General features: G+C 40.1%; 1 protein-coding gene and 1 long non-coding RNA gene across 5 annotated transcripts; one reads left to right on the plus strand and one right to left on the minus strand.

Annotated features, from left to right (window-relative positions):
• Positions 1–2,066: 2,066 nt before the first annotated feature.
• On the plus strand, positions 2,067–15,793 carry LOC127533190 (uncharacterized). 4 transcript variants are annotated; one of them, XR_007940967.1, is made up of 5 exons: positions 2,067–2,094; positions 2,522–4,473; positions 4,616–4,886; positions 12,811–12,905; positions 15,061–15,793. It is a non-coding gene; the product is annotated as an uncharacterized LOC127533190 (long non-coding RNA). The 4 variants fall into 4 exon arrangements; XR_007940966.1 differs by lacking the exon at positions 15,061–15,793 and having other exon boundaries at positions 2,522–3,807; positions 4,379–4,473; positions 12,811–13,195; XR_007940965.1 differs by lacking the exon at positions 15,061–15,793 and having other exon boundaries at positions 2,522–3,069; positions 3,576–4,473; positions 12,811–13,195.
• On the minus strand, positions 8,444–25,209 carry ptcd1 (pentatricopeptide repeat domain 1). Its single transcript, XM_022223267.2, has 8 exons — positions 24,553–25,209; positions 24,338–24,478; positions 22,071–22,289; positions 21,878–21,979; positions 19,219–19,884; positions 18,762–18,878; positions 17,872–18,054; positions 8,444–10,589 (listed from the first exon to the last, which is right to left on the minus strand). The coding sequence occupies exons 1-8, from the start codon at positions 24,955–24,957 to the stop codon at positions 10,350–10,352; spliced, it is 2,073 nt and encodes a 690-aa protein (XP_022078959.1). The 5' UTR covers positions 24,958–25,209; the 3' UTR covers positions 8,444–10,349.
• Positions 25,210–25,219: the final 10 nt, after the last annotated feature.

Genomic DNA, 25,219 nt, shown 5'->3' on the forward strand with positions numbered 1-25,219 from the left:
GGAAATTTTTACAATGCTGGTTTTGCCACTCAACACTTAAGCTACACACTATCTCCCTCTGACTCCAGCATAGTTATTTAAAGATGCCGGACTTCTGTTCAGCCTATGGATGCTCTAATGAGCGCTGTAAGGAAACAAGAGCTCGTGGGATTACTTTTCAGATGTAAGATATATGTAAGGAATAATATATTGTTAGCAGGTTGTCATAGCTAGAGAGAAATAAACACTGACAAGACGGATAGAACCCTATCAGCTCCGTGTCTGGCTTCTACCCATGATCTAACCAGCTCTTTACATCATCCTGTGTATTACACAGCTGATTACCGGTGAAATAACTGATCTGAGACCATTTTTTGTTTAAAATTCGATGTTATGAATCTAGCGTTCCTAGCGACAGTCTGTTACAAAGAAAAAAACAGACTTACTGCAGTAATTGGTGGGTTAGAATATAGCATCTGATAGATCTAATAATAGCCCTGATTTATGATGGAATTATTTTTGTTGTAGACAATTCTTTATCTTTGGCTACTTTTCTCACATGTTTAAGCTTTCCCAAAGAACATGATTTATACATGTGATATAATAGTAATAGTAGTAGTAATAATAACAGTAATAATAATAATTGATATAATAGTAATAGTAGTAGTAATAATACTAATAGAAGTAATAGTAATAATAATAATCATAATAATAATACCAGTAACTGTAATATAAAAATAATAAACAATAATCATACAATATTATAGGAATATAATAATAATTATATGAATAGCAATAACTGTAATACAGTAGTAGTACAGTAATACAAAAATAATAATTGTACTCCAATGCAATGTAAAGCTGTAAATGTAAAGTTAATAAAAACCTGAGCACATCTGAATGTTTTCTGTTTTTTTTATATTTCTATCTATCTATCTATCTATCTATCTATCTATCTATCTATCTATCTATCTATCTATCTATCTATCTATCTATCTATCAAGTCTGGCATTTGTTACAAGCAAACCTTGTCAAAATTGCTTAAGAATTGAGCGATTTATGACAACTTTAATTGTATAAGCACATCATTCCTCTATGGAAGTAATGCATTGTAGGAGTGAGTGGCCCCGGTCCAAGATGGCGGCCCTGCAGGCACGTCGCTCGAGTGGGCGGCCGCAGTCAATGAGGCGTCTACGTATATATGTCTATGGCATCGACCGCTACTGCTGACGAGCGGTGGGGCTGCCATCTTGGTCCGGTCACCCGCTCCACTTAGCGCTGTTTGACAGCGCATTTAATCCATCTTAACTCTAAATATTAAACTGATTTTCACGCTTTTTTATTTTTATTTTTTTGCTGCAAACGTCATACATGTAGCTATGATACAGGACAAATGGTTCAGCGTATTTTAATATTCATAGCGGGAATAATAGATAATAATAATAGGTAATAGAATATTCTGATATTAAGCTCGACTGTAGACAGGTATTTTGCAAACACTGTAAACACACACACACTAGTATATGTTAGAGAAGCAGATAATGGCGGTAAAGTCAATTATTTTAATAATCTGAAGAGACAATATTACGCTATATATACATGGGACATTCCAGAATTGGAGGACATTTGCTGTCCCACCCCTAAAATTTCAAATAATCTAAGCACAAAACACTAACTCATGCACTTGTTGTGTAAATTATACTTGTTCTGAGACTAAATGTAAATATAGTTGTAGGAACATGTGTTCCAAAATATTGTTCAAAATACAAAATAGATCTCAAGCACCCCCTAAAATGATATTTTTCTTTTGTCCCACCCTCTTGATGACAAACTTCCACATCAAATATAACCATTTAAAAAATCATTTAAATACCCATTTTTTGTATGATATTGTTGATATGTGTCTCTTGTAATCGTTAAAACGATTAATTTTTTTTCATCAACATATTTTAAATAATAGTAATGATGCATTGAAGTTGTGTCCCACAACATGCCCGCAACCCTGTTACCAAAACCTATTTAGAATGGCAGAAGAAGAAGAAAAACACTGAAGCCACCTGACACAGAGGAAGTGACATCATCAAGTCGCATACTGACACTATGGGCAGACCAAAGGTAAGTTCTTTCTTCTATCTTTCATATTTTGCCATATCTTTTAAGCCTTCACTGAGTGTGTCACTCTCACCAACGCAACCCTGTTAGTCAAATTATCATAATAAGACAAATTAATTGAAAGTTTTCTTTTTTATTAATATAACTAAGTCTGTCCTTGATGCTAACAGTAACATTACATTCCTCAGCTAGCATCTATTCCTGAAAAAAAGCTAACATTAGCATTGATTTTCAACCCTGTTACTTACAACCCTGCTACTGTAATTAGAGTAACAGGGCTGCATTTCCTTCAGACAACTCATAAGGGACAACCAATTATCTATAGTAAAATGAAATGTGTCTGTATAATTTAGCATAATTTACTTGTCTTAAATGTATTACTATATTTTCTGGAATATAAATTACTATTTTTTTCTTTTATTACCACCAGGTAGCAAAAGTATGTCAATGTTGCAATAACCACCTGGATGAGATTATCAACTGAACATGAACTCATTGGTTTCCCTTTGAGGATGTGCTGTCCCTCATTCCTCCTCCAGAGAATGTTACCTCACGTTATATGGCCATTGCAAGAGAGGTGTGGGATGCTACTGGCCAGCCACGAAATTTAAACCTGGACATCAACTTTCTATGACACTGATCAGTTCATGACTACTTTTGACATCCTCATTCATTTTTATAGTTGTCTGCCTACAGTACTACTGTTTTTCATGGTTGACTATTGAATATTTGATCAGATCCAGTTTGTGGTCTTAGTGAGACGTTGATGTTGATGTATCATTCCTACTCACTGATCCTTTCTTGGTGTCAGTCCCAGAGCCCTAGAGATAGTAAGAGTTGCGACACTTCCATAGGGTGCCGTTGTACGCTTTCTTCCAGTCTACTTCCGGGTTGTGGAGGTTTGTTTAGTTCCTAGTACCGCTTCGACAGTGATAGCCACCGTTCATTTGCACTGCAGGTCGTTGAGTATATGTGGAGGTAAGTTGATGAAATGCCTACCTCTTTTGAATTGTCAACTGCCTATATTTTATCAGAGGCTCTTTATGATGCATATGCTGAGCTTTATTTGTATTTGCGCAGCGTAATTATATATATTTTTTATCTTGGTAGACAACCGAATTTCTGCTACTTTTTTTTAGCTCGACTCTGCTGTTAGCTGTGAAGTTATCGCCAGGGATATATTGACGGATTAATTGTTGATGAGTCGCTACCTCTTTTTAATTTTAACGTCTTTATATTATATCAGAAGCCCTTTGTGGTGCATACATTTATCTGTATTTGTGAATATTGGCAGATGACCTACTTTCAGACATTGCCATGTGCTTGTTAGCTCTTCTTTGAAAGCTACCTAGCTACATCGCTACCTCTTTTTAATTGTCAAGACTACGTCCTTTATATGAGACCCTTTATAATGCATAAACTTATACTTGTAAGTATTTAACAAATATATTTATTAATATCTATCATATCTATCTATCCGCCAGTATCCCGAGAGCCCTCACTGAAGACACGAAGACCCTCATTGTTTCTCCCATTGTCAATAAAACATACTATTTCATTCATCAAAGCATAATGAGTTGTTATTCTTGAATATATATTTTGTGTATGTCTTAAAATGGTTATAGTGAGTCAACTCCTGCCTTATCAGAAGTGGCTGGACACTATCTGCTGAATGGACTGTTGTTACTCTGCTTTTCAATAACTCCCAGACTGCGGGTAAGTGAATCAGAGATATATAGACATTGTCTGGAAATACAATAATCCAGCTGGGCAAAAATTAACATCTTCAATCATCTTACATTTCTGTGTAAAAGGCGATTTTCCATGCTAACACGAATGTGAAACATTCCCTCCAAAACCCCAAAAGTGTCTTTAATATGTCACCTTACGGCTCAAAATGTAAAACTGACATTTACATACATACTCCAATGAATTAATAATCAAACAAGTACTTGGAGGTGTGATTTTATTCCTTTTTTACCGTGAAATCGCCGCTCTCAGTCCCATAGAAGGAAATGACAGCGCTGCCTGTTTGGAACTACTCAGAGCTCTAGAGATAGTAAGAGTTGCGACACTCATGCTCTCGCAGCGGGGCGGTCACGTGGTTCATGTAAGCCTGAGTAGTTCCAAACAGAGGCAGCGCTGTCAGATCTGATAAGGTAAAGTGAAATATTGCATTAACAATACTCCCTCCTGCATTGAAACAACAAAAGTACTAACGAACAGAACTTTTGAAAAATAGTGTTCCTTTTTTCTTTTTGCCTGTTTATATGTGAACTTCCTGAAGGGTGGGGAAAATGTTGCTGTGGCCAAATACACGGTGAGCCAGAGAGGAACAGGCCGACATTCCCACATCACTGGATGCAGTGTACATAATCAAAGGTGATACATGGTTATGTAACTAATTGCGATCATGAGCATCAGATATATTTTTAAAATACTGGAAAGGAAATTCCTGTTATATACATGCAGTTGTAAAATTTAGAGTAATTATGTATTTTTTTTGTTTGTTTTTAATCTACAGAATTGAAAGATTATGGTGCGATGTGTATGGAAATGTCCTTGACTTGTTCCACACACTATTTCTCAATTTGGAAGTGGAAGGGTTTCTAAACCCTGAAAATGAACTGGAGTTATTCGCTCTCCACTGGACCTACGTCCCACAGCTGCAGCAGCATCTTCAGGCATTCAAGGAAGCCTGGAAACACCATAGTTTGGGGACAGAGAGAGAGCAATCCCCCATGCAACTGTGGCTCAGTCAGCCACGTGAGGGAAATGCTGCTGGTCCAGTTGAGGTACAAATCCCCTCTTGTACCTTTACCTTCCTGTCTTCCTTTATATTTGTTTATGTTAACTTTATTATTTCTACTTTGGTACTGGATGGTTCACTTGCGTGTGATGCGTGTGATCTCACTTTCTGATTCAGAGTCCAGATTTATTTTGATTTCTTAACAAATTGAAATTACCAAAGCATATTTCACAAACACAGTGCAGATGTATGCTGTCTAACACTGCTAGGAGAACCTGGACATTTAAGAAATATTATACTTGGTTTAGTAACACAATAATATATATTCTTTATAGAGCTGTGACATGCCCTGTAGTTTCTTGGGTTTTTTTAAAACATATTTTAACATATAAACATACACTACTCACAAAAAGTTAGGGATATTCAGCTTTTGGGTGAAATTTCAGGACGAACCTAAAATGCCTTCAAACCTTTACAGGTGAACTTAATGTGACCTTCTCTAAGCTTTTGAATGCACATGTCCAACTGTTAAATGTTTCAGTAGTTTTTGCACAAGTTGCTGTTCTCTAACGAGGAGCTTAACGGCAAAAATCACAGCAGGTGTTTGATCCTTGAATTGACCAATAAATGTCCTGGTTCTATTAGAGCAGGTGTTTAAACAGTCGTCCTCATCATGCTGTTCACATTTTGACATCATGAGACCAAGACGACACCTAACAATGGATGAACAGTCCCTTGCTATTGCAATGCTTCAAACAGGACGTTCTCAGACGGAAGTAGCCACTGAGCTTGGAGTGTCACAGAGTGTCATCAGCAGGTTGCAACAGAGATATCGAGAGACTGGAAGAGTCACAGAAAGGCGTAGAAGTGGATGTCCTTTGGCCACATCCCGTGCATTGTGAACACTGCCCTGAGAAACCGGATGATGAATGCCACTCAACTCCAGGCACGTTTAAGGGAGGTGAGAGGCACCCAAGTGTCACGTCAGACCATTCGCAAGCGTTTACATCAGCGTGGTCTGCGCGCTAGACGACCTGCACGGGTACCTGACCACACACCAGGCACAGGCATCATCGTCTTGCATGGGCCAGGGAGCATTTACGCTGGACGAGGGACCAGTGAGCCTCAGTGCTGTTCTCTGATGAAAGTCGATTCATGCTGAGCAGAAATGATGGCCGGCAACGATGTTGGAGACATCAGGGAGAGCGCTATGCATCAGCCACTGTTGTCACCAGGCAAGCTTTTGATGGTGATGGTGTTACAGTGTGGGCAGGGGTGTCCAGTTGGTACAGAACTGCCCTACACTTTGTGAATGGTACAGTGACAAGCCCATACTACCTGAATAACATCATTAATCCAGTGATTGTGTCCCTACATGAACAACACAGGCCTAATTTCATCTTCATGGACGACAATGCTCCTGCTCATCGAGGTCGCATCATCAGGGAATGGCTGTTGGAGACTGGTGTACCTCAAATGGAATGGCCTGCACTTTCTCCAGACCTGAATCCCATTGAAAACCTGAGGGATCAGCTGAGTCACCATGTAGAGGCTCGAAACTCTGCACCCCAGAACCTCAATGACCTGAGGGCTGCCCTTCAAGAAGAGTGGGATGCCATGCCTCAGCAGACAATAAGTTGCCTTGTGAACAGCATGAGACGTCGTTGTCAAGCTGTAATTGATGCTCAAGGGCACATGACGAGATATTGAGACATTGACATTTTTTGTTGTGGTGTAACTACCATTGTTGTTACCTTTTGTTTCAATACATTTTTTGAGATGAGGAAATCACCAGTGCATCCTTCTACTTACACACGTGGACAAAATTGTTGGTACCCCTCAGTTAAAGAAGGAAAAACCCACAATTCTCACTGAAATCACTTGAAACTCACAAAAGTAACAATAAATAAAAATTTATTGAAAATTAAATCATCAAAATCAGCCATCACTTTTGAATTGTTGATTAACATAATTATTTAAAAAAACAAACTAATGAAATAGGGCTGGACAAAAATGATGGTACCCATAACTTAATATTTTGTTGCACAACCTTTTGAGGCAATCACTGCAATTAAACGATTTCTGTATTTGTCAATGAGCGTTCTGCAGCTGTCAACAGGTATTTTGGCCCACTCCTCATGAGCAAACAGCTCCAGTTGTCTCAGGTTTGATGGGTGTCTTCTCCAAATGGCATGTTTCAGCTCCTTCCACATATGTTCAATGGGATTCAGATCTGGGCTCATAGAAGGCCACTTTAGAATAGTCCAACGCTTTTCTCTCAGCCATTCTTGGGTGTTTTTGGCTGTGTGTTTTGGATCGTTGTCCTGTTGGAAGACCCATGACCTGCGACTGAGACCAAGCTTTCTGACACTAGGCAGCACATTTCTCTCCAGAATGCCTTGATAGTCTTCAGATTTCATCGTACCTTGCACACTTTCAAGACACCCTGTGCCAGATGCAGCAAAGCAGCCCCAAAACATTACTGAGCCTCCTCCATGTTTCACCGTAGGGACAGTGTTCTTTTCTTCGTATGCTTGCTTTTTGAGTCTATGAACATAGAGTTGATGTGCCTTACCAAAAAGCTCCAGTTTGGTCTCATCTGTCCAAAGGACATTCTCCCAGAAGCTTTGTGGCTTGTCAACATGCATTTTTGCAAATTCCAGTCTCGCTTTTTTATGAGTTTTTTTCAGCAGTGGTGTCCTCCTTGGTTGTCTCCCATGAAGTTCACTTTGGCTCAAACAACGACGAATGGTGCGATCTGACACTGATGTACCTTGGCCTTGGAGTTCACCTTTAATTTCTTTGGAGGTTGCTCTGGGCTCTTTGGATACAATTCGAACGATCCGTCTCTTCAATTTGTCATCAATTTTCCTCTTGCGGCCACGTCCAGGGAGGTTGGCTACTGTCCCGTGGGTCTTGAACTTCTGAATAATATGAGCCACTGTTGTCACAGGAACGTCAAGCTGTTTAGAGATGGTCTTATAGCCTTTACCTTTAAGATGTTTGTCTATAATTTTTTTTCGGATGTCCTGGGACAATTCTCTCCTTCGCTTTCTGTTGTCCATGTTCAGTGTGGTACACACCTTTTCACCAAACAGCAGGGTGACTACGTGTCTCCCTTTAAATAGGCAGACTGACTGATTATGAGTTTGGAAACACCTGTGATGTCAATTAAATGACACACCTGAGTTAATCATGTCACTCTGGTCAAATAGTTTTCAATCTTTTATAGAGGTACCATCATTTTTGTCCAGGCCTGTTTCATTAGTTTGTTTTTTTAAATAATCAACAATAATCAACAATTCAAAAGTAATGGCTGTTTTTGATGATTTAATTTTCAATAAATTTTTATTTATTGTTACTTTTGTGAGTTTCAAGTGATTTCAGTGAGAATTGTGGGTTTTTCCTTCTTTAACTGAGGGGTACCAACAATTTTGTCCACGTGTGTATAAGCATATTCATACAAATATTTCTTTTTTCTTTTGTGTCTTTTTCTTTTGGCCCAGCAGATTCTGGTCGCTGCCACCACTTAAATCAATCTTTCGATGCAAAAAATAAAATAAAAAATACTCCTGTATAACAAAAGCTGCAAACAAGGCAAAATCAAATTTTTCTTTGCAGTTTTACTTTTCACTGCTAAATCACAGAAATACAATTTCTCACAACTGATATATGCAAGTAACATTCAACTGCAAAGTATTGCAAGGAAATTTTATATTCTGTAGAGTTAAATCACCCAAGTAACATTGGCAACAGACTGAATGCTCAAAATTATTGTAAGTGTAGGCTAACTACATCAGCATTCTCAAACTGTTAATTTGTTTTGTCTGTTTTAAACAAATGACCTCTTTTGAGTTCACTTTCTTTGCTAAAATTAAATCAACTGAATGCTTGGCTATTGTGCAACTGTAACTCTTTGTAATGTCCAATCAATACTATCATTTTTTAATAGAATCTGTGTGCTTCTGATCAAATTCACTTGGACGTTATTTATTGAGGGTATTAGTACAAAATGGATTAAATTCATCAAATCAGTTTAACAGCATGTTTGAATTATATCATTAATTAAAATACAGCATCTTATTGTACTATTATACCACATTTTCAAACAGACATTGTCAAGCATCTTCTTTAAATGTCAAAACTGAATTCTTGTTCTTACAAAATGAAATTTGAAAACAGCAAACAACTAATTTTCCTCCCACAGTCAGATGAATTAGGCTCGCAGGAACTTCAGCTTAAATTTCACTTTCAAGCAGCACTTCTAAAGGTTTGTAAACATAACCGTGTCACAATTTAATGGAACATACTAAATCTCTTTGTGGGCTGCACAGTGGAGGAGTGGTTAGTACTTTTGCCTTGCAGCAAGAAGATCCCTGGTTCGAATCCTGGGGTGGGCCTGGGATCTTTCTGCATGGAGTTTGCATGTTCTCCCTGTGCATGCGTGGGTTTTCTCCGGGCACTCCGGCTTCCTCCCACAGTCCAAAAATATGCTGAGGTTAATTGATTACTCTAAATTGCCCGTAGGTGTGAATGTGAGTGTGATTGTTTGTCTGTATGTGTAGCCCTGCGACAGACTGGTGACCTGTCCAGGGTGTCCCCTGCACCCCCTGCGACCCTAGTGAGGATAAAGCGGTGTATAGAGAATGGATGGATGGAATGGACATCTCTTTGCCATGAAATAACATTCTAAGTACAGATAAGGCAGGGAATATCCTGGACAATTTCATTTAGAATAAATTCAGAACATTTTACCTCATATCCAAGAGGCTTCTTTAGTCCTGCATACATCCATCCATCCATTCTCTATACACCGCTTCATCCTCATTAGGGTCGTGGAGGGTGCTGGAGCCTATCTCAGCTGACTTGGGCGAAGGCAGGGGACACCCTTGACAGGTCGCCAGTCTGTCACAGGGCTACACATACAGACAAACAATCACACTCACATTCACACCTACGGGCAATTTAGAGTAACCAGTTAACCTCAGCATATTTTTGGACTGTGGGAGGAAGCCGGAGGGACCGTAGAGAACACACACATGCACAGGGAGAACATGCAAACTCCATGCAGAAAGATTCCAGGCCCACCCCGGGATTTGAACTGGGGATCTTCTTGCTGCAAGGCGAAAGCGCTAACTGCACTGTGCAGCCCCCGTCCTGCATACAGGTATGTGCTAAATTTACTATTGCTAAGAAAGCTCTCTTTGAGGAAAACAAATACATTTTTTACTTAATGGACCTGTTCATTAACCAATCACACGAAATTCAGGTTTGGGATAGTTCAAAATAAAATAAAATTCTGTCAGAAAAAAAGTTTACTGTCTCGGGAATCATGTACTGATAGCTGAAACTGACCTTGATAATTACAATACTACAATGTCAAGGAAAAGGCCAAGGCAAAGTCCATGAGCCATTGCTTCAATCCAAATCCACACAGGCTTCCAAAGCTAAACACAGAGAAGCAGCGGAACAAGAAGAGGTAATAGTAGTCATATTTTCAAGAGTGCGGCTACAGAGCTGCCACAGTGGTGCGTGTCTTGTTCCTGTTAGGAGAACTGCATCTCCTCTCTGCACCCTGGTCCTGCTGGGTCATCAGTCCGTCTGGAGCTTTTGTTTTCATCACCGAAGCATCAGCCTGCAGTTCCACTTGCTCGTCCTCAGCGTTATGAGCAGGCATATCTCTCAGCCACTGCTGGTAGTAACCACGGAAACCATCTATGTGGACCAAGTAGTTGTTTCTGGATTTGTACTGGGATTGGGAAAACAGAAAAAACACAAATCCTGTTGTCTTATAAAAGAGGAGCTTGTTGGAGCATTAACTGAAAGGTGATATAAGAAGGTGCTGGATTAAATGAGGCCTTAAGACAAGTAAATTGACTTTAAGAGACAAAGGACAATCAGGGTTCCCACTCTTTCCCCGAAATGATTTTCCAGGACTTTTCCAGGACATTTCCAGTCAGTACAGACACACGTTATCAGGTAGGAGGACGTAGGAGGTGAAGTGAGCGATGTCACCGTGATGTCACCATCATATGCAGGCGGACTTTTCGCGACAGAGACTTTATCTGTGCTGACCATAGACTGTATTCTATGGTGTTGACCGGCGTCATTGACTGAAAGTTTGATTTCAGACATCAAACGCTCAGCGGCAACCCTCAACTGTTGTGCGAAGATGTATGTTTATGCGGACGCCACCACACACCTCGGCAGTGAGGGGGATGATATCTAGGGTTTTATGTCCACTTTTAAAGGACACTAATGATGGACAACTCTGAAGCAAAGCAACAATACTGTTCTGAACAAGAGAAAAAGCGCTTTAAGCTGTCACCACTGGCTTTCAGACATTTACTTCTTATTTCTGTGTAGCCTGTTTTGACTTCCAAGTGGGTCACTTTGTGGCAATTTAGCAAGATTAGGGCAGGTCAGTTGTTTGACCATCTCAGAATCTGTTTACACTTCTAGGAATGATCTTTGGCATCTGAAACTGACATCAGCCAATGTTTTAGCTGAAATTTGAACATTTTCATCATTTTTCACCCAATGGAAATTTTGAATATATATATCTCTTACAAGTTGGAAATTGAAAAAAATGCCACTTCCAGATGTACATATCTCTTGAAGTATAGGACCTAGAGTCCTATAAGACCTCTCAGATTCAGGATTTGTTCAGAATCTGCAAATAAAGTGAATTTTTAAAAAAATGGAAACAAAGAAATCCATTTTACTTGGATAGCGCTTTTCAAAAATTCTCAACGACATTTTTACATAGATTATAAAATCAGAAAACATTAGAGGAACATCATAAAAAGTCATAAAACATATCACAAAAATAAATTGTTATATATTAAAAGATCTGAACAGGTGGGTTTTGGTGAGTGATTTCAAAGTGGTCAGGTTGGTGCTGTCATAGATGTGTTGGGGTAGGGAGTTCCAGAGTGTGGGGGCAGATGCAATATCTCTTATACATAGGATCTATTTGATCAGTGTTATTGTGAGAATACTATCGGAATGTCATTTCCAATACTGAGAAAGCTTTCATATGTCAGTACAGCCATGGCCATAAGTTTGGCCACAAGTACCATGACGCATGTGAATCTTAGAAAATACCACAAAATACTGAAGTGTTTGGGTGATAATACACAACTCCTGAGAACTATATTAAGTTTCATATTCAAAAAAACATCAAAAGAGTTTGGTGTGATTTTGTTATTCTTACCAAATTCGGTTGTGAAAGTACTGCATTTTTTTTGTTATTTTCTTCTCATATATGTTTTGGGAACAAAGTTGATCCAATTGTTGGAATTTATTGATATTATATCCCTTGTTGATTTGTTGACTAATTAAACTGGTGCTGTCAAAAAATATTAGTTATGTTCTGTAATAGACATCAAAACAGACATAAGTCATGTTGTGTCCAAACTTATAGCCATGGCTGTAGTAGGGCCGCAGCTATCGATTATTTTAGTATCTGAGTATTCTACTGATTATATTGGTGATTAATCAAGTAATCGGCTCTCCCTGTTGCTCCCTGAGCCACAGAAATAACCAACTTGTTGGAAGACGGACTGACACCTACAGTGTATTGTACATATATAGTGTAGTACAGGTGTATTGTACATACATAGTACAATAGAGGGGTATTGTACATGCATAGTACAGGGGTATTGTACATATATAGTATAGTACAGGGGTATTGAACATAGATCAGTCCCTCCAGGAATTCGCGATGTTGAGATAGCACCATTTCACACAAATTCAACCGATCTCCACGAATTCTGCACGACCTTGCAATTTTGTCCAGTCACCGCAACTTTTCCACAGTTTTGGCCAGCTTCCCATGAGTTCCACCAATCATAGCAGCCCCCAGCACAAACGATGTGCGTACGTCACATCATGTTTGTGCAATATTGTAATGGAATACAAAAAAAATCATCGATTGACAAACTTTTCTCTTCTGCAAAACATATTAGGAGAATGGCAGCAACGAGCGGACCACAGACCAGACAAATCACCGTGATTTAAGCTGTTTGTAGCTGTTGCAAGCTGGAGCACTGAAAGAATTAAGGTAAGTTAGATTAATTACTCCGCCAATGAATGCGGCGGAGTTATGTGACAATCAGCGTACGTGAATCACTAGCAACATTACTCAAAAATGGACCAACGGATTTGGATGAAATTCTAAGGGAAGGTCAGAAATGATACAAGAACAAGTGATTTGATTTTGACAGTAATGTGGCTTAAAGTCTGGATCCATGAATTTGTTAAGGATTTCTCTTTGAGATAGTGGCACGGCATCTGATACCGGCACGGTAACCATGACAAGTGAACACTACCTCAGCGGCCTGCAGACAATCACATGATTGTGAACCTACTACAAATCCACCGCTGTGGACTTGTAGACTTGGTACAAAGAATAACTGATTAAATTGTGGGGGTGTTTCCGAGTCCCATCCATTCCTGTCGCCTGTTGCATATTTAGGTCACAGGATTCGGTATCCGTGTATAACGCACACATGAATAACACACACCTGTGGTCAGCGGAAGATCAGGGAATGAACAGTCTTGGCAGAGTACTGTGCTCTCTGAGGGCTTTTCTTATCAACTGACATGACAAGCTGCAAGCGTGTGTGTGTGTGTGAATTAGGAATGGGAATTTCGACTAATTTCCCCACCGACTAGTCGCAAATAAAATTTGCGACTAGTCTATAAAGCCACATAATGACAGTGAAGAAACATTTTCATTTATATCCCGCTCCGTAAGTCTGGATGGGATCTGTAGTGACTTTGCGGATGCGGATTCATCTGCCGTCTGGCCGCGGAGTGATGTGGGTCTCCTCAAATCAGACACTAGGACTGCTGCGGGGTTACTGGACTGACAGCCTGTGCTTTGGGATGGGCAGGAGCTCACAGCAGCACCTGCTGCTTGTTGAGGACAGTAACTGCAGAATGATCCAAGTTTTCCTGTCAGTCTCCAAAACAGCAGAAAAAGTCGCTAGATTTGTCGCTAGTCGCTTTTGACAAAAAAAAAAGTCGCTAGGACGCTTTGGAAAGTCGCTAGATTTAGCGAGAAAGTCGCTAAGTTGGCAACACTGGTTTCTGCTTACACAGCCTACAGGCGACCTTGTTGTCATCTGCTGCGTCAAAATACTGCCAAACGGTACTGATTTTCTTACGCGGGAGCATCGCCATCTTCCCACTTTACCTTTCCAAACTTTCTTCCCCAAATTGTGTGTATGGAGGTATTTCAGGTGCAAAATGTTTGAGCACCTGTAACATCGAATTTGTAGTTGTGTACATTAAATTTGTATGTGTATCAGCAAATATGATTTCCCACACTCTATGAGTTGTGTACTTGTAAAATAATTTCTTGTGTCGATTTTTTTTCTTCCCACAAATACAACACAAAAATACACATTCACAAAATCATATTTACAGGTGCACAAATCCTTCTCTACGAGTCACATATTTCAACACTGACACGCTCACATTTTGCACCTATTGTTGCAGCACATTAAGTGCAAAACATACTTGTGCACCTGTATTGTATGAAGTGAAGTTGAAGTGAGAATTTGAATATGTGCAAATCTGAATGTGAACTTGTGCAATAAGTATGTGAAATAATTTACCACGAAAATAGCTGTGTCCTCTAACACACGAACACAAATTGCTACTTACAACCACTCGAATCCTCCCCACGAGTCACACATTCTCTGTTTTCTACAGGTGCAAATCAGAAATCTACAGGTGCAAATCAGAAATCGTACTTCCGGTCCCGCTGAGATATTTGGTGCAAAACTACAAAACGATCCGATCTGTGTATAAATTCTATGCTCTGAGATTGACAGACTTTTCGGCCAGTCAGAGAGACGCTTTTCCCGCTCAGCCAATCAGAGGTTTTTATTCCATCCGAGGTCGCTTTACCGACTTCCGGGTGTGGAATTTCACAATGGAGAGAGTGTAGGCTTTGATATCAATATACTAAGAGAAATGGATAAGTTATTTGAGTCATTGGGAAATGCGCATTATAGATTAGAGCAGACCAGCCGTCCAAAACAAGAACTGCCTACACTCTCTCCATCGTGAAATTCCAGAACCGGAACCTGCGCCTGTGAAAGTGGCTGCAAAGTTTGGTGTCTCTTAACTGTTTTCAGTTCTTGCTGTATTTTTGCTACATTTTTTTTAAAAATATTTTGTCGTGTTTTATCGACTGCTGATGGAAGTTTCTGCTGGGAGAAGAATCTATTCAAGAGAGGAGCTTTATTCCATTGAGACAGAACAAATCTGGACTGCAACATCCAATTCCAGTGGACATCTTGAGGTGTTTTCGTGGTTGCCGTGCTGGTGCAAAGGTGAAGGCTAGGAAATGGAGATACAAGCCCTTTCTTCCATCAATCATCATGGGAAATGTCAACTCTTTGCCAAACAAAAGTGACAAGCTGGAGACATTGGTGAAGACGGACAAAACATACCGTGAATGCAGTCTCCTGTGTTTTACTGAGACCTGGTTGAATCAAAACAACTCAGACTCAACTGTGGATTTACCTGGCTTCACCCTCATAAGGTCAGACAGAGATGCTAAAGCTAGTGGCAAGAAGAAAGGAGGGGGTCTGGCTTTATTTGTTAACCACAGATGGTGTAACTCCTCACACATAACGGTTAAGGAGAAGTTGTGTTGTCCAGATATTGAACTGTTGGCAGTTGGACTTCGGCCATATTATGTCCCAAGGGAGTTCAGTCACATCATAACAATACTTGTATACGTTCCACCCAAAGTAACTGACTTGGTTCCATGTGATGTGTTGCATGATACTGTTGCTAGGATACATACTCAACATGCTGAGGCACTTGTAATAATCAGGAGATTTCAATCATGTCAGCCTCTCCTCTCACCTGACCGGAGTCACTCATAAACACTCAAGAAGTTAAGAGGCAATGCTATGAAGCTCATTTCATTGACACAACTTTCTAAGTCAACAAAATTGCTAATTCATGTTGCTGTATGTATATTTTTGACCCAGCAGATTTGGTCACTTTTTCTGTTAACCCATAATAAAATCATAAAAGAACCAAACTTCATAAATGTTTTTGTGACAAAGTAGTATCTGTTCCAATCACTCTAAGAGAAAAATCAGAGTTGTAGAAATAACTGGAAACCCAAGAGAGCCATGACATTATGTTCTTTACATGTAAACTTTTGACCACGACTGTATATGCTTGGTCCGTTAAAATTGCTGGTACTGCAGCTGATAAAACACAAATAAGAAAACTGATTGTTTATTAGTATTTATTACAGAGAATGTTCAATCAGTAACTTTAGTTTCCTTTTGATTTGGACACAAATGAAAGTGATTTCCTTCTTTACGAGACAGCGTCAGACCTTCATGCCCCTCATATCTTATATATCATGTTTAAACATATGAAATGTCATAGTTTTATTGTGCAATTGTCAGTTAGAAATAGTCATCTGCATTGATCAGTAAAATAAAAATAATTAACAGTCTTCTACCAGCATTCCTGTCTTACATAATTTACAGTCACAGCTTTTTATCGTCAGAAATTGTTCTATTCCTCATTGTTCTCTATTAAAACACCCTGTTGACAGAAACTGCTGAACACAATCAGTTCATTTTGTGTGGAAAACGAGTCAAAATGAGGCATTTGTACTCCCATTTGTGTGGGCAAGTTTGAAGCATTTAGTCCGAGTTAACAAAGACAGTTGAAAACCACCTATTTAACTGTCTGAAGTTTTAGTTTTTGTCGAGCCGACTGACACAAAGCAAGTCTATGTCAAACTGTCTTCGTAACTCAACCTCTGACAAATGCCCTAAAGACTACAAAAACTGTGCCGGTTAAAACAGAAGCGTCCCATCAAATTTAAAATCACCTTATAACTTATAGTCTGTATAGGATGAAGTCTGGGTCCGGCATGGTCTGCCAGTTAGTGACCTAGTGTCTAGTATGTAGTGGATTAAATGAAGCCTTGACTTAGAGAGTTTTGCCTCGAGGAATTTTAGTCATCAAATTACTTGAATAACTTGAGGAATCCTTTCAGCCCAAGTTAGTAGACATCTTGAATCATAGGTAGGTTGATGAAGTTTGGAACAGTAGGAGAAGGAAGACTCATCCACTTATGTCTCATGTTTCAATATCCTTCCATATTGTTTAACCCTATGAAAATATCGGAATTTCTGCTACAAAAAATTAGCATGTCAGTTTCAAATGCCAAATATCATTCCTACAAAGTTTTAAGAGATTCTGAGGTCGTCAAGCAACCACCTTCACTGAGTTGACACGAAATCGCCTGTGTAAGTTTATGTTCCATTTTGACTACAAAAGAGTCTGACAGTACTTTGGCTGTGATCACAGACTACACTTACCTGTCCACACAAATACTTAGATATATGGTCAGATATGTACTGACTAGAGGTGTCGTGATATACTGGTAACCTTGATTGTTAAAAATTAAGTACTGATATAATGTTAATAATACAAATAGGATAATATCAAAAACAATCCAGTAAGAATGACCATCTGGTTGACAATCTGAAAACACACAGTATAATTCCAGACTATCTCAGCCTCCCTACACGTTATTTTTGAGTGTTACTAATTTGCATTAAGAAAAAGACAAAACACACAATAATCTGATAGACACACTGATAGACTGATTTCATTGTTTTTAAGCATTTCTATAGATGAAGTGATAACATTGGCCACACTAAAAATTAGATGTTGTGACTAGGGCTGAAAAGCTTTGCTTATTCCACTATATACTATACTCTATATGCACAATATGGCGTGGATGTATGCCCATGCTCCACCTGGACAGTTATTTCTGTTGCACAACGCGCTCATGTCCACATTTGATGCTGTAACGTGTATGTCAACGCAAAATCCAAAATGGACGAGGAGACAGAGACGCAAGCGGTGAGCAGCAGGAATAGCCGATTACTCAATTAATCATCAGAAACAAACAGTTTGACTGACTGGTTGGAGCCTTTTGCGCCCTCAAGTGCTGCATGTATGCTCACCTGGTTATAGTTGGGAGGATACTGTGCAGCAAACTCCAGCTGTCTGATAATGACCTCATTAGGACACACTCCCATGTCACTCATGGTCTTCAGGATTGTTTTCAGGTAGATGTAATCCAGTCTCCAACTTGCTTGGCCAATTAGAGCAGAGAACACATGGATGTTGGGTCTCAAACCTGCCTCCTGTGGGGAAAAAATGAAAATCCAGGTGTGCCAAGCTGACACAACATCTTTCAACTACTTGTATTACTTCTCATACTAAAAATACTGTTGTTATTGTAGTTGATTTTGTTATGGTAAAAAAGAAACTGGCACAATTTATATCCTTAATAAAATTAATATATATTATATACATCGACCAGCCACAAAATTAAGACCACTGACAGGTGAAGTGAATAGCATTGATCACATTGGTACTGTGTGGTGTTGTGCTGGAAAACCTTGGATTTTGGTGTCCCTGTTGATGAGACTAAGACACCAAAATAAACATTGTCTCAGAACAAGCACACTCCCTCTTGCAAATGGGAATCCTAAACGTCCCCATGCAAGAAAATGCACCCCACCACCTTACAAAAACACCAACCAATCAGGAACATTTTGGGGAATATGAAAATCACCCCAGATGATGATTTGACCTCTGAACTTCCTAGACCCAATTCTGATCAAGCATCAACAGGATGCAGTGGGTCCTTTAGGTACCCACAGTACCTAAAGGACCCACTGCCAACATCCTGGTGCCAGACAGCATAGGACACCCTGAGAGGTCCTCTGGTAAAGGACCAATGGTTCAGAGCCCTTTGGACCACATAAGGGGGACCGATGTAATATTAGGCAGGTGGTTTTAATGTTATGCCTGATCAGTGTATATATTATAGTTAGCTTTTTGTCACCGCCATGTCTTTCAGCAGTTGAAGGCCATCCTCCTCTCGCTCACAGCCTAACGCAAGACATCCAAATGTCTGTATATCCACCTTCACATTCCATTGTTGCATTACACTCAGCACAGCCTGGAAAGAAAGAAGTGCATCATAAACCTAAACACACACTTAAAGTTCTCTGATAGTTTACAAGAAAAACAATCTTCAGATGTTTGCAGTGGTTTGGATACATTTGTTAACAGATGGTTTGGTCTCTCACATGTCTGCATTTTTTCTACAAACAGCTTTCATTGTTCCTCTTTCTTCAAGAGAGCCTAGTTTAAATGAATACTGCACTGCAGAATATAAAGAGTGATGAGGACACAGCTTTTTGTTTTGGTTAAATGCAGAAAATGTTCTATATACAACCAATTCTATTACAGCTATTTAATACTAAGCGTGAGAAATGAGAGTACATTTGCATGTTTACCTTTGCTCCTTCCAGGTCATTAGCTTTTGCCACTCTGTGAATCACCGAGTTAAAGAACACAGCATCAAGCTTCACCTGATGCTGTTTGGCGACCTTTAACAACGCCTGCAGTGACTGGTAGCCTGGCTCCATCATGTCAGCCAGCAGGGTCAGAGTTTTGAGGTCTGGACTGAGTCCCTTTGCTGCCATCTTCTCCAGGAAACCTTCAGCACCACCGATGAGGCCCAGTCTATCACATGCTCTGTCTACAGTGCCGAGGGAGATAATGTCACTGCTTTTTCCTTCAAAAAGGTCCAGTAGGTTAGGGACAGTAGTATCTGCTGCTATGTTCACAGAACGTGGCGTGTTTTCTTTTTGTCTGATGGGCATCATATAGGTTGAATCTTGTCTGCTGTTGAACTCCTCACTGTGTCTGCTGTCCTGTTGAGTGTCACTGTGTGGATCAGGCTGCAAAAACAACTTCCTCTCCAGTAGGTCAATGTCTATTACGTCCTTGCACCTGGACTCAAACACACCTGTCCTCTGCTTCTGACTCTCGCAGTCCCTCAGCAGAACATCAGTAGCCAAACCGGTGTTGCCAATCCCACAATCTCTGGCAAGCCTCAAGAGCAAATTATAGTTCTTTGTGTCTGGAATAATTCCTGACTGCAACATCTGGTGCCACACCTGAAGAGAAAATTGACAGTTAAGATACTTTAACAGTTGTTAAAGTTATTGACACTGTGTGATAACATTATTACAAGTTCTGAGTCCATCCATTCGCTATACACCGCTTTATCCTCACTGGGGTCGCGGGGGGTGCTGGAGCCTATCCCAGCTGACTCGGGCGAAGGCAGGGGACACCCTGGACAGGTCGCCAGTCCGAAGTTCTGAGTCACGCTGTACAATATAACTTCTTATGCATGCCAGACAGTGCAGTGGCTGTCTGGTTAGTCACAAATGATACAGTGGGGAAAATAAGTATTTGATACACTGGTGATTTTGCAAGTGTTCCCCCTTGCAAAGAATGGAGAGATCTGTAATTTTTTTGTAGGTACACTTTAACTGAGAGAGACAAAATCTAAACAAGAAAAATCCAGAAAAATCACATTGTATGATTTTTAAATAATTAATTTGCATTTTATTGCATGAAATAAGTATTTGATACAATAGAAAAATAGAACTTAATATGAGGTACCAAAACCTTTGTTTACAATTACTGAAGTCAGACATTTCCTGAAGTTCTTGACCAGGTTTGCACACACTGCAGCAAGGATTTTGGTCCACTCCTCCACACAGACCTTCTCCAGATCTTTCAGGTTTTGGGGCTGCTGCTGGGCAACATGGAATTTCAGCTCCCTCCAAAGATTTTCTATTGGGTTCAGGGCTAGAGACCAGTTAGATGACCCCAGTACCTTGAAATGCTTCTTACGGAGCCAGTCCTTACCTGTTCTGGCTGTGTCTTTTCATTGTCATGCTGGAAGCTATAACCCATCCTCAATGCTCTTACTGAGGGAAGGAAGTTGTTGCCCAAAATCTTGCGATACATGCCCCCATTCATCCTCAATACGGTGTAGTCGTCCTGTCTCCTTGGCAGAAAAGCACCAGCACCCCCACAGCATGATGCTTCCACCTGCATGCTCTTCACAGTTGGGATGGTGTTCTTGGGATTGTACTCATCCTTCTTCTTCCTTTGAACAAGGCAAGATCTTGCATGGAGCAACAGACCGAGGGAGACTGACAGTCATTTTGAGTTTCTTTCATTGTCTAATAATTGTACCAACAGTTGTTGCCTTCTCACCAAGCTACTTGCCTATTGTCCTGTGCCCCATCCCAGCCTTATGCAGGTCTACAATTTTGTCCCCTGTTTCCTTAGACAGCTCTTTGGTCTTGCCAATGGTAGAGAGGTTAGAGTCAGATTGACTGAATGTGTGAACAAGTGTCTTTTGTATAGGTAACGAGTTCAAACACTTGCAATTAATGCAGGAAATGAGAGAAGAATGGTTGGTAAGTTGGTAAGTGATGAAATACTTATTTCATGCCAGAAAATGCAAATTAAGTATTTAGAAATCATACAATGTGATTTTCTGGATTTTATGTTTAGATTCCGTTTCTGACAGTTGAAGTGTATTTATGATAAAACTAAAAGACCTCTCCATAATCGGCAGTGTATCAAATACTTATTTTCCATACTGTGCATCAGGTTGCATCTTTCAGCTGCACTGCTCTCCTTAGAAAAACAATGAGGAAGCCATAACCCTAATGCTGGCCCACTGATGCTTTGAAAACCTTTAGAGAGGAGATTGTTTGCAGCAGGAGCATAAAGCTAGCTTACCATGTACTGTGCTCAATTTCATGTCTTTTGAAATGGAATTTAGTCTGTGGTTCACCCAAGATTACTGTCACCAATTCAGTATTCCACTAAATGTGAAATACGACAGACAAGCCACCCTAAAACATAATGCCTTCTGCCAAGGGTGCCACCAGTGCATAGAAGTTGTTGCATCTATATTAAGACTGTTGTTTAACTACAGGGATTCAGATTTTGAATACACCCAAACATTGTTCCTGGTCTCATAAATCTTGCATCAGTTTGACTATCCCAATGATCGAGAGGTTTCTCCTTAATGTCAAAAAAATTACTTTCTAATAGAGTTGTGCCTTCAAATCATCTCCCTACTTGTAGAGCCAGTCTGAATCCTATTTCTCTGTCCTTCAAGCAGCCCATCAGTAGGTAGTGAAATGTCTCCTGAGTCACAGCATGTCCATTCTGTAGCATCTCCTGCAAACACACACAAACCCATGATTAGAGGAAACACAGCTCGGTGAACCAAACTACAATGAAACTCATTCATGTGTGGAATCTGTTGTACCCTGACTGTGTGAATACAAGCTTGGAGGTGGTTGGTGACGGCATGAGTCTTGAGAAGAGCGTGGTATGTGATGGTGCTCAGGGAATAGTTTTTGCGGTGAAGTTCTTGCTCCAGCTTCAGTGCTTGCTGAAGACCAGCTTGTTTCGAAGGCGATTCAGCACAGGCGTTGAACAGTGCGGTGTAGGTCGCATCTCCAGCCTCGAGACCTCGCTTCTTCATCTGGAAGGGACACATAAATAATTGCATTTCGTAAACAACTACATTTATTGTGAAGCTCTTTGATTATGCGTTAATGCTTGTCACAAATGTATATCTTTAAAAGAAGATATATTGGCAAGCTAGAGGTACAACTCGTGAGCTAAGTATAAAAACTAAGAACAGTGTAATTTTTGACCAATTATGAGACCAGGTTGTAATTGTTCAGCATTTCATATTTTTGTAGAATAAAGTCAGCATTAGAAAAAAATCAATGTATGTAGATTCTAGAACAAATGACACGCACACAATATTGGTTCAGCTACTTCCAATGCTATAGTATTACTCAGTTAAGCTGCAGTCAATTCCAGCCATTTTCAGTACAAAAAATCCCTAATCTATTTGTAAATAAAAAATATGATGAGAAGTACAGGGAATATTGGACGCGCATCGCGAGGTGCATTTCCTTGAAAACGACCGATTCGTGGATTTTATACCGACTTCAGGACATGTTTTGGACAAAATAGTTTACTGGCTTGTGTCGTCTGGATGTAAAAGGTTGGATTATGGCCGCTTTTTGTGGAATATTTTCATCTGTGTGTAATAATGAACCCGGAAATGTGAGTCGCGCTGTGTGCGTTGAAGCCGTGTATAGAGAACAGATGGATGGATATTCGTTTTTTGTTGGACAAATGTGTTTTTCTCACCTGCTGTGGTAATCACACCTGAAAGTGGTTTATACCGGCGGATTCGTGAGAATCTAAGCTTTCCATCGGCGTATAGTGTTTGTATAATCGCGTTTGCAGCCTTCGGACATTCTTGACATTCCTATGCAAATTAGTAAGTGTACTGCCGGCGGGACACTGAAGTTTAACTAGTTAACCAATTTTTTATATTTCTGATCTGAGACCCCTTGAAATGAAGCACAGGTTGTGACTATATGTGAATGTCAGTTATGTGAAGTTTGTAAAGTGTAAGTGGTTTTAGAAATTATTAGAGGCCTGGCAGGGTTGCAAGCATCTGGTTTTTCCCAAGTACTAGATACTGTATGCATGTATGTGTATATACAGTACCAGTCAAAAGTTTGGACACATTTTCTCATTCAATGGTTTTTACTTCTTTTGATTTCTACAAAATTATGTAATAACACATACAGAATTGTGTAGTAAACAAAAAAGTGTTAAACAAATCATAATATGTTTTGTATTTTAGATTATTTAAAGTAGCCTCCTTTTGCTTTGATGACCGCTTTGCAAACATTTGGGAGTCTTTCAGTCAGCTTCATAAGGCTGTCTCCTGGAACAGGTTTCAATTAACAGGTGTGCATTGTCAAGAGTCAATTTGTGGAATTACTTGCATTCTTAATGTATCTGAGACCATCAGTTGTGTGGTGCAGAGGTAGGGTTAGTACACAGTGGATAGCCTGAATTGACTACTGTTGTCATCAAAAGTGTGGCAAGAACCACGTAAATTAGTTGAAACGACAGTCCATCATTACTTTAAGACATGAAGATCAATCGATCGGTAACAATTTTAAGAACTTTGAATGTAGTTGATGCAGTTGCAAAAGCTATCACATGCTGTGATGAAGCTGGTGTCTTCAGTATTACTCTACAATGCAGAAAATAATTAAAAATAATAAAAAACACTGAACGAAAAGGTGTGTCCAACCTTTTCGCTGGCATTAGAGGTGTGTGTGTGTGTGTGTGTACACACACACACACACACACACACACACACACACACACACATATATATATATATATGTGTATGTGTGTGTGTGTGTGTGTGTCTCTGTGTGTACTGTGCATCATAAACATGAACAAAGAATAGCTAGAGATGTTGCTGTTGTTTGTGGTGCCCATACATTATATTGTTTTTCTGACATCAAGTCGAAAATTACCTTAAACTTGAACCATCAGCTCTCAAAAATAGTGAAAGCTGAAAATTCTGGAGGGATTTTTTTTGAGGGATTTACTCCAGGAACATTGTACTAGAATGCACTTTTTTTTTTTTTAGCAAGGTGCGGCTAGTGAACTATGAGTGAATGCATCTAAACAAAACCTTCCTACATCATTGTAGAGTTTGAAGGCCTTTTTCAGTTGTCCAGCTCGACTACAGCCTCCGATCAGGACTGAGTAGTTGTACTCCTCCGGCTGCAGCTTCTCTCCCTGCAGCATGTCTCTGTTGAACATCTCCAACGCCTCCTGCAGCTGTGACAGCACAAAGCAGGTTTAAAAACGCACCACAGGAAGTTGGCAGAACACACCAGCGCAGTCACACCAACCTTATTCTCTTTAACCAGCCTCTTGCACTGTAAGAAGTACCAGTACGGCGTGTTTCTCCTCCCGGGCCTCAGACGAGGAGATGTTTCCTCTTCTTCGTTTTCTTGGTGTCGCAGGTCACGGATACCGGAGCTGCTTTTCCTGAACAACTTCCTGGAGGCCATGTCGGCGGACAGCGAGCCGAAGCGGTCCAGAGGGTCGGTGTCCTCTGGACAGGACGCTGACAGGCACCTGGAAGTTAGTCCTGTGGGCAGCTGCCATGGAGTCGGTGCGAGAAGCCCGGATGGCCGTAGTCGAGCCACCATATGCAGAACTGGTGCATGTGGTGGCTTCAAAAAGATGGACAACGTGGAAGCCAATATTTTCTTCCCCCTTCGCGCACACAAAGAGGCGACGGACGACAACATATTTAACAGTTTATCAAGCGAATGAGAAGCTAACTGAAAATGCCGAGATTTCTCTTTGACTTGGAAGCAAACAATCTAATTTATCCAACTTACACAGCCAATTGGACGGGAAACGAACGGCTACTACCATGTTTTTCTTCTGTTTGGGGTTTAGGGATCCCCTAGCATGTTGAACACAACGTCAATGACACAAAGTAGTCCAGACCTACATAATAGATATCAGAGTTAGAAAGTACCTTATTTTGACGCTTTTTTGGCACCC

The sequence above is a fragment of the Acanthochromis polyacanthus genome, chromosome 3 (genome assembly GCF_021347895.1).
Source record: "Acanthochromis polyacanthus isolate Apoly-LR-REF ecotype Palm Island chromosome 3, KAUST_Apoly_ChrSc, whole genome shotgun sequence".
Classification (NCBI taxonomy): Eukaryota; Metazoa; Chordata; class Actinopteri; family Pomacentridae; genus Acanthochromis; species Acanthochromis polyacanthus.

Bases quoted from the DNA above. Each gene is read 5' to 3' on its own strand.
- ptcd1 (XM_022223267.2), bottom strand. From the start codon at position 24,957: ATGTTGTCGTCCGTCGCCTCTTTGTGTGCGCGAAGGGGGAAGAAAATA. The intron at 22,290-24,337 runs GTAGGAAGGTTT...TGTCCCTTCCAG, and splicing joins CCTTCAAACTCTACAATGAT to ATGAAGAAGCGAGGTCTCGA. The intron at 18,879-19,218 runs GTAAACATGCAA...CTTTCTTTCCAG, and splicing joins ATGACCTGGAAGGAGCAAAG to GCTGTGCTGAGTGTAATGCA.